Below are 9,475 nucleotides of genomic sequence, written 5' to 3' on the forward strand. Positions count from 1 at the left end.
AAAAAATGAATGTCTAGTGACATTTTATGCAAAATAAAAAATACAAAAAATAAAGAAAATCAAGAAATCAAGGTCGGGAATGGAGGTTTGCGTTAAAAAGAAAAAGAAAAAAAATTAAAGAATGTAAGTCGGGAATGGATGTTCGAATTCAAAAAGAAAAAGAAAAAAAGAATTAGAGGTATAGTGAGTGAATAAGAGGTGTAATGAGTAATATATTAATATATATGTGAATTACATAAACAAGGCTATTTTAGGAAGTTGAAAAGAGGTTTAATGAGCAAATGTTTGTTTTTAAAAATAAAACGGAGCTGTAGAGAGAATGAGAGGTATACTGAGCAAATTTAGAGGTCTCAATAGCCGCACTCTTTCTGAAAACATTGAAAATGAGAAATGAAAATATTTTCAACTTTTAACAAAAAAAAAAAANAAAAAAAAACTAGAAAACATTAATTTGACGTTTTCTACTTTTTCTATTTCTTTAGTTAAAAATATGAAAATAATTTTTCTACAATAAATTACCGAATACATTCTAAAGTAGAAAATACAATCTCATTTTCATATTTTTATTTTTTAAAATTATTTTTGAAAATCGTTTTTCCAAAACGTTACCAGACATGCCTATGTTTTCGTTTTTTCTTTGTAAAATTTGAAAATATTTTCGACGTTTTGAGAAATAACTCACCGAGCACATTTTCATCTAATTTCTATTTTTAAAAATAAAAATGTTACCAAACGCTACTTTTAGTATGCTAGATCGTCGCTCTGATTGTATTGGTCATACTAATAACAAACGCTGTGATGCTAGCCTAGCACTCTCACCAGAGTTTAGGATAATAGATATGAGCTATGAAGACCCATTTTACAACTACAATAGTGTTCATTTAGTCAGTTACTGATAAATAGATTCATATCACCGTTATGTATTTCGGTTTGGTTGAATAAAAATATCTTTACCATTGTAAAAGAAATAAAATAAAATAAAAAAACAAAAAAAATGGAAGGGATGCAAATCATGCAATCATGATCTTGATAGACTGCCACGGCAACCAACTAATAATTAATATGCATCAGAGAGTAGTCACTGCTCACAATCACATCAGCACTCATGACGTCTAGACTCTAGAGTAGTGAGTTTACATTTTAAGACCAAATAGTTGGGAGCACATCACCTGTGCCAATTTCCCCTACGCCTAATATGTGCCTTCAAATAGAGAACTGAGACGTGGAATTCCACTGAAAACAGCTTAACAGAGTCCAAATCCGTTAACATTGCTTAATTTTAGTTTTATTTTATTTTTTACTCAAAGAATAAAAACAACCCCATTCAACTTCTTCTTCTCTTCTTCTCTTCTTCATCGTTCTTCCCCTTTTCTCTTCTATTCCTAAAGCAATTTTTTCATTTAATAAAAACAACTCTATATCTGCAAATCAGCCGAATGCTCAGATTCACATCTTGCTCAATCGAGTTGGCGGTCTTGATCGAATTCAAGCTTTCAATGTCGACAGCCACATGGTTATCATTCGGGTCATCGTAAGGTAAATCGAGCCGGGTATCGACTTTGAGGGCGACAACTTATCCTTCATCTTCAGGGAGGAGTGAGGCCAACGACGGCGGAGGAAGAAGAGGGAGAGGAGAGAGAGAAAGCAAGAAGCTATATTGGGTTCATGATATGGCGTAAATTTATTAAGTTTTAATCTCTTTATTGATGGTGGCAATTTGTCAATTTGATGACTGGGTTTATGAGATGCATAATCTGCATCTCTTTTCTTTTGTTTATTTCCTGATGAACGAAACGACGAAGGAAATAATGGGGTTGAGTCCAAGATGGGGTTGAGGTTTTGATATTTGTATTCTGGATAGTGATGAGGGTTTGAAACTTTGGTAAGGTTGCAGATTCGGAGTGTCGCTGAGGGTTGTATTTTTTGGTTAAATGAAAATATTTTCACGTTAACTAACTCTGTTAAGTTATTTTGAGAGAAATTCTATGTGTCAGGTTTCTATTGGTGGCACATATTGGGTATAGGGGCTTTGGGCATAGGTGATGTGCTCCCCAAATAGTTGGCAAGGACTCCAGAATCCAAGAAATTTTGGTTACTTGATTTCACTGAGGCTTAAGAGCATTCCTACAACAGCTATGGAGTCAAAGACTCACCGCCGGTCAGATGTTCCGGCAAGAGTACCGTTTCATTTCTTCAGGATAATACTTCAGCCAGACCAGCAGAGACAGAAACTGGTATAGTTCATGTAATCATTTTCTTTATATATATGACGTCACTGTTTAATTTTCTTGCTAAACTCTTATTATCAGGACTGTAAAAGCTTTGCATATGTGTGATCTATTTTACTCGCTAGTATTTGAGGACTTGCTGAGCTTATTGAGACACAACTTTGAGTTCATGCCAAACAAAGATCAATGTGTGATCGTTTTATTGCTTACTTGTGGATAGATCTTAATTGTTAGTGTTGTAAGTGCTTCATGTTCGAAATTGTGAATAATTTACTATATGATTGAAGTTTGCATTTGGGCCAAAAAAGAAATCTAAAAATAAAAAGATAAGAACTTTGAGTTCAAATAAAGTGTTCACTGTGAAAATTTTCTTGTATGTATTATTTGATTTCTTCCCATTTTCGTTTTATGTTTAGAGAAATTCATTGTCATCTTCCTCTTGATATAAATGAGCTACTTGTTGTGGATTTCTTTCTATTTTTGTTTTTACCTTTGGGGATATACTTACATTGCCTGTGAGTACAAGGTTCCCACAACATTGTCATTTTGTCTCTGGAATTTTATTTGTGTCAACATATTGTGGTGCTGCAGAATCTTCCAACAAAGTTTGTGAAGAAATTTAGGAAAGAATTGTCTGATGTTGCAACAATGAGTATTCCCACAGGCCATGTTTGGCCAGTGGGTTTGGAGAGAGTTAACAAAAGAGTTTGGTTAGTTGAGAATTGGCAGGCTTTTGCAGAATACTATTCCCTCCGTTATGGGGACTTCTTAGAATTTAGATATGAAAGGAATTCGAATTTCCACGTTTCAATATTTGATAGGACTTGTACTGAGATTTCTTACCCTTGTCAAGAGCAAAGTTCTGATTTGCATCCTGTGGTTCTTCATCAAGAGGATATAAGAAATGATGATGTTAGTGACACTTTAGATGCCATACCATCCCTTTCTCATGCCTCGCGATCAGTGAAAGGAAAACGAAAATGTGTAGATGAACGGGTTGTTGAAAAAAGACATGTTTTGCATTCAGGCTCAAGTAACAAATGTATTCAAAGAGGTGCTACTAGCAAGGAGAATATGGGATATCAGTCTGATGATGCGACAAGGAGAAAGAAGACTATATATGTAGATCAAGGAGACACAATAGACTCAAGTATTGTGACTAAATCAGCGCCAGCTAGTTTGAAGAAAAATAGAATGGCAAGCTCTCTGGAGTTAACAAAACAGAATGATGATCAGAAAGTAATCCAGGCTACTAGCATGTTCAAGCCAAAAAATCCTTTTTTCTCAATTATCTTGCAACCATACAACTTCACTAAGTGCTATCTGGTGAGATTTACATGTTATTTGGCTTCAAAATTATTTAGTGTAATTTGTTTAGTTGTAAATTTTTTTTCTTCACTTTTACAGCACATGCCTACTGAATTTGCTGAGAAATATTTGAGTGGGTGTTCAGAAGTCATCAAACTTCAGGGCTCTCATGGAAAGCAGTGGGATGTTCGGTTTGCGTCTACGAATCCTTCACTTCCGATAACATGCAGGGGATGCATTAAGTTTTTAACAGACAATAATTTGGCAGAGGGAGATGTCTGTCTCTTTGAGCTGATGAAAAGCAAGGTTGACATGGTTCTAAAAGTTTCAATACTTCGTGCAGCTGAATATGAAGACACAATACACTCAAGTAATGTGAAGAAATCAAAGCGAGCCAATCTGGATAAAAGTATAATGCATGACACAGAGGATTTCTCCACAAGACAGAGTGAAGATGATGGAAAGTTTGCTTTTGACATTTTTTCTCACACGTACCCTAAATCGAAACTTAAGTTTCCCACAGAGACTGAGAAGGTGATCTATGCTACCAGAATGTTCAAGCTGAAAAACCCATTTTTCGTTGTGATCTTGCAGTACAATAACTACCATCTGGTAAGGCTTACAAATCATTTCAATTTGGAATCATTCCATATCACAGAGAAATGTTAACATATATGGATGCTTATTGCTCGACTTTGCAGTGTATTCCTGTGGACTTTGCTAGGAAATACTTCAGTAGCTGCGCAGAATCTATCAAACTACATGATTCCAATGGTGGCCACTGGGATGTACAACGCACTTATACAAATGCTTCAAGTTCAGGTCATAGGTTCAGCAACGGATACAATGTATTTTTGAGAGACAAGAAATTGGAGCAAGGAGATGTATGTCTCTTTGAGCTGATAAAAAGGAATGATGTTTTGCTAAAAGTGTCAGTACTCCGTGCTTCTGAATATGATGACAGGGGCCATGATAAAGAGATGAAAGTTAATGAGACTAAGAACAGAAGATATCGAAATGAAGATGAGGAAGATCTACCAGACCTAGTTGGTAGACTTGATGACAAGGGAAAGTCTACCGCACACAAGTTGTCTATAGAAGATGAAGAAAATATAGAAATTTGCAGTAGTGGAACTTTGTATTATTCTTCTAAGATCGAAAAGCTAGTGATGTCCAAAGAAAGCAGGAGGGCGTTCAGTGATGCCAAAAAGTTCCATACAGAAAATGCTGCTTTCCTTGTTATGTTGCGACACTATCACAAGTCTTATGTGGTAATGACACACACACACAAACACAAACACACAGAATGCTTTGAAGTCTTTCGGTTCCAACTTAAAATATGCTTATTTGCAAATTTTATTGCTTCTGCAGGTAGTGCCCGCTAGATTTGATACCAAGCATCTGGGAGATGAATGCCCAGTGCTCATTACACTTGAGGCGCCTAATGGAAAGCAATGTCATGTTCGGTGCATTTATGATACTGATAGGAAAAAGTTATCTGATGGATGGAGTGCATTCTCCTCCGAGAATAATCTGGAAGAAGGTGATGTTTGTGTGTTTGAGTTGATTGCTAGTAAAGATGTCGTGCTAAAGGCGTCAATATTTCGTGCAGCTGAATATGCAGACTAGTAAATTAGTGTAGTACGTCTAAGCTTGCATCTCCTGCTGAGTTTTGGATGTGTAAAAACACTGGAGAAACACTGCCCTTCTTTTGCCATTTTGTATAAGTTGGCTTCTTCACTTTACACATGCTATGTTTCGGTTGTATAGTATTGTCAATATGTAAATCTCTTGCAGGAGAGTAATACAAATGACTTCGGGTAATATGTTTATTTGTAATAATTAACGAGAATCCCTTGGTTTAGAGACATTGCTGATTTTGGTTTCAATTGAGCTTCTGATTTTAAATTTGTGCTGGTCAGTATCAAATGAGGTTCATAATGTAATATGCAGACGCTGGCTCCACAAGTTTTTGTAGGGTAGAATTTTCCAATATTTTCTATCAAATGTGAAGTTATTTTCTATCATATGTGAAGTGGATTTTGATTACCAAAAAAAAAAAAAAAAAAAAAAAAAAAAAAACTAACAAATTTATCGTGAATTCATGATATATTAGAGAATTAGAAAAACATTCATCAAAATAACTCCAGCTCATAATCATCGAAATTCTTTGGTCATACAGAACACATTTCATACACCAATGCATGCCATGATGACGCATATATTTAGTGACAATTAAGGAATAATGAGCTCAATAAGATTATTCTCTGATTGATGAATGATCCTGTATTCCTGTATCTACTATTTTATTATGATCATTAAATTGACCTCTGCATTTCTCAGTCGGCTAACCATTACCTTTGATTAGAATATAATTAGCTTTTCATGTAATAATCTCCATTATTCCATTTCGTTGTAGAAATCAAATCCCATATATACCTGTCCATGCCATTCAATCATTAACCTGTTCATACGTCTGAGAAAGGTTCATGAAAAATTACGATTACTTAGTCACCACGTAACCAAGAGAATACCAAATCGGGTTGATTACAATCATCATGATGCAAACCATATAGACCTGAACAACTAAATTAAAATCTAGTAATTATTGTTAATTTCCATATCTGTTATAAACCTCATCCCACAATATAGATCCCCACATTATCGGTACACAATTAAGCCTAATCATTTTTGGGACAAAATTCAGGCAAAATCCTCGGCTACTTGACTATAGTCCACTTTTACTGATGAGATTCATACCATCCAAACAAAAATAGAATGTAATCAATCAAATCTGGGCAATAAAATCAGAATAATATCTGATATACATGCATGCTTGGCAAATCATATCAACAAATTCCATTTGTCTTCTTAGCTCTTTCATGCACTATATAAACAAGCCCACGTAACACAAATCACTCTAAACCAGCTCTCTAATTAGCCATGGCAGCACTAGCAACAACAGCATTTGCCCTCATCCTTCTCTATGTGTCTGCTTTCTCTTCAGTCTCCGCTAAAGGAGGTTTCTCCATTGACCTAATACACCGCGACTCGCCTCGCTCTCCCTTCTACAACCCTTTAGAAACTCAATCCCAACGTTTGAGGAATGCCTTTCGCCGTTCCTTCAGACACTCCAACCGGTTTAATCCAAAAGTTTCCTCTACTGTACCTCAGACTGACGAGGCCGAAGCCACTATAACCAACAATCGCGGCGAGTACCTCATGGAGTTGTCTATCGGAACACCACCGGTTCCGATCAAGGCCATCGCCGACACTGGCAGTGACCTCATCTGGACACAGTGCAAGCCTTGCGTTGCTTGCTACACGCAAACTGATCCTCTTTTCGACCCCTCAAAATCATCTACTTACAAAACCATTCCTTGCACTTCGAACCAATGCAGTGCGCTAAAGGGCAATTGCTTATCCAAGGGCAGTGGTTCTGGTTCGCCTTGCCAATACGAAGCGAACTATGGTGATCGGTCACACACAATCGGAGACCTTGCCGTGGACACTCTAACCCTAGCTTCCACTACCGGGAGAAACGTCTCGTTCCCGAAAACCATTATCGGGTGTGGTCACGACAATGCCGGAACCTTTGACAAGAAGGGATCTGGCATAGTTGGCCTTGGAGGTGGTGACGAGTCACTCATTTCCCAATTGAGTACTTCTATAGATGGAAAGTTTTCGTATTGCTTGGTCCCTTTTGCCTCAGAAGGTGACTTAACAAGCAAGTTGAACTTTGGTGACAATGCTTTGGTTTCCGGCTCTGGGGTTCTGTCCACTCCCATTATCGAAGATGAAGATCCAACTAAAAAAACTTTCTTCTTCTTGACATTGGAGGCCATAAGCGTCGGCAAAACGAAAATTCCCTTCACATCATCATCATCATCTTCAGCTTCTGGTGGGGGGAACATTATAATCGACTCCGGCACAACGCTAACCCTGCTAGAGCAGTCCTTCTACTCGGAGCTGGAAGAAGCAGTCGACCAGGTTGTGGGTGGGGAGCGTGTGAGTGACCCTCAGAGTCCAATACCTCTTTGTTATAAGGTAAGTCTGTCTGAGGATTTGAAGGTCCCAAATATTACTGTGCATTTCAGCGGCGCGGATGTGAAGTTAGACGCGAAGAACACGTTTATTAGGGTGAGCGACGAGGCTGTGTGCTTTTCCTTTGCTCCGTCGGAGAGTCTTTCAATCTATGGGAACCTGGCGCAGGCGGGTTTCTTGGTGGGATATGACCTTAAGGAGAAGACTGTGTCTTTCAAGCCAACTGACTGCACCAAGGTCTGATTTATGTGTGTTTAGTACTTTAGTTGTTGCAATTCCATTCTCTTCTTAGATAAAATAAGTAGTGATGCAGATTCTCAATGCACAATTAAGAAGATTAGTTCTTCATATTTCAATTGTAATCTACGTTCATTTTAGAATGAATCAGAAGTTTTATTGTACGTCCTGATTCAATATAATAAAATTCATTTCGATATTTATGTTTTGTGGATATATCCTAGAGTATCTTTAGTACACGACGTGTATCTACACATACATATGTGTATGGTCAAGATTAAAGGATCTAATATAGAAACATGGTTGGTCAAACATATGAATTGTTATAAACGGTTAAGATTACACCGTGTATTTATATCCCTAAACAATATACGTCTCAATGTTCTTTTCTTTCTTATATATATCGGTGGGTAACAAAAGATTTTATGCACGGCACCTTGTAATTCACATTCATCGATCCAATTGAAATGAACCATCGCAAACCACGTACAAATACTCGATCTGGAAACCATCTTGAACTGCTTTCTTCATGGCAAAATTCCTAATTTTGATTAAGCATGTTAATCAAATTTGATTACCGGCCTAGAACTCTAACTATGTGACAGTTCTGAATCAGAATCTTCTATTAAATGATATGAAATTCGTAAATATTATCTGAAGAAAAAAGAAAAGAAAAAAGGAGTAGATCTAGATTTCTTATTGCAGCTACTCTTAATTCACATGAGAAATTCAACAATATATGTTCAAATAAAAAGAACATTTTTTTTTTCGATTACTGAAATAAAATGATTGCACAAGACTACAAGACTGCAAGGAAAGATATGTAATTAATTATTTTTCATATTTGGTGTATCTCTTAAAAAATTAAATATGAAATGCAATTAAAGATATTAACAGGTGCATTTTAATTCGGTCTAAATGTTCTCACTACTTTGATCTTAGGCCTAGTTTGGTTCAAGGAATGTAAATAAAAGGAAAGGAAATCTTTGAATTTTCCTTTGACAAGGGAAAGGAAAAGTGAATCCTTGGGGTGGGGGGAGAGAACCATATATTTTCCACCCAATTTTCCTTTCCTGTGAGAATCACTTTCTTTTCCCACTCTTTTTCCTTTGGTTTCCAAACAATGGAAAGTAATGACTTTCCCAATGACTTGATTCCATGAACCAAACATGGTCTTAAATCCGGGCTCTAAGTCACGTGCCGATAGGGGCGACTCTAATGTTTAACTAACAAAAGATGCCAAATACAATTGACGACCAACTATTTACCGGTTTCTATGTTTGTTACTCGTGGGGGCTCCGACGAACTCTTTTACCATAATTCAAAAGAGGAGGTAAGATATCTTGCCTGGATAGTACACTACCAGGACAAGCACTTTAGCCGACGAAAAATTTCCGTCGGCCTGTTAGCTTAATTCATCGGCTAAGATCTTAGCCGACAAAAGCTCGTCGGCTAAGATTTCGTCGGGAAAAGGTCGTCTGTGGTGACTTTAGCCGACGACACATGAAGAAGTCGTCGGCTATAGTCCTAGAGTTTAGCCGACGAAAAACATGTCGTCGGTTATCTTCCCAGACTTTAGCCAACGAAACATTTAAGATATTCGTCGGCTAAAGTGTGTAATAAAAAAATAAAAAATAACTAAAGACCGACGAAATATA

The 9,475-nt window shown here is 36.9% G+C and overlaps 2 protein-coding genes across 2 annotated transcripts; both read left to right on the top strand.

The window, feature by feature from the left end:
* Positions 1 to 2,133: 2,133 nt before the first annotated feature.
* On the top strand, positions 2,134 to 5,403 carry LOC101302586 (putative B3 domain-containing protein Os03g0621600-like). The gene is made up of 5 exons (XM_004307127.1): positions 2,134 to 2,239; positions 2,820 to 3,554; positions 3,636 to 4,148; positions 4,238 to 4,807; positions 4,908 to 5,403. The coding sequence occupies exons 2-5, from the start codon at positions 2,877 to 2,879 to the stop codon at positions 5,163 to 5,165; spliced, it is 2,019 nt and encodes a 672-aa protein (XP_004307175.1). The 5' UTR covers positions 2,134 to 2,239; positions 2,820 to 2,876; the 3' UTR covers positions 5,166 to 5,403.
* A 1,076-nt stretch (positions 5,404 to 6,479) lies between these two features.
* LOC101302869 (aspartic proteinase CDR1-like) lies at positions 6,480 to 7,823 on the top strand. The gene has a single exon (XM_004307128.1). The coding sequence runs from the start codon at positions 6,480 to 6,482 to the stop codon at positions 7,821 to 7,823; it is 1,344 nt and encodes a 447-aa protein (XP_004307176.1).
* The last annotated feature ends 1,652 nt before the right edge of the window (positions 7,824 to 9,475 follow it).

The sequence above is a fragment of the Fragaria vesca genome, linkage group LG7, assembly GCF_000184155.1.
Source record: "Fragaria vesca subsp. vesca linkage group LG7, FraVesHawaii_1.0, whole genome shotgun sequence".
Taxonomy (NCBI): Eukaryota; Viridiplantae; Streptophyta; class Magnoliopsida; order Rosales; family Rosaceae; genus Fragaria; species Fragaria vesca.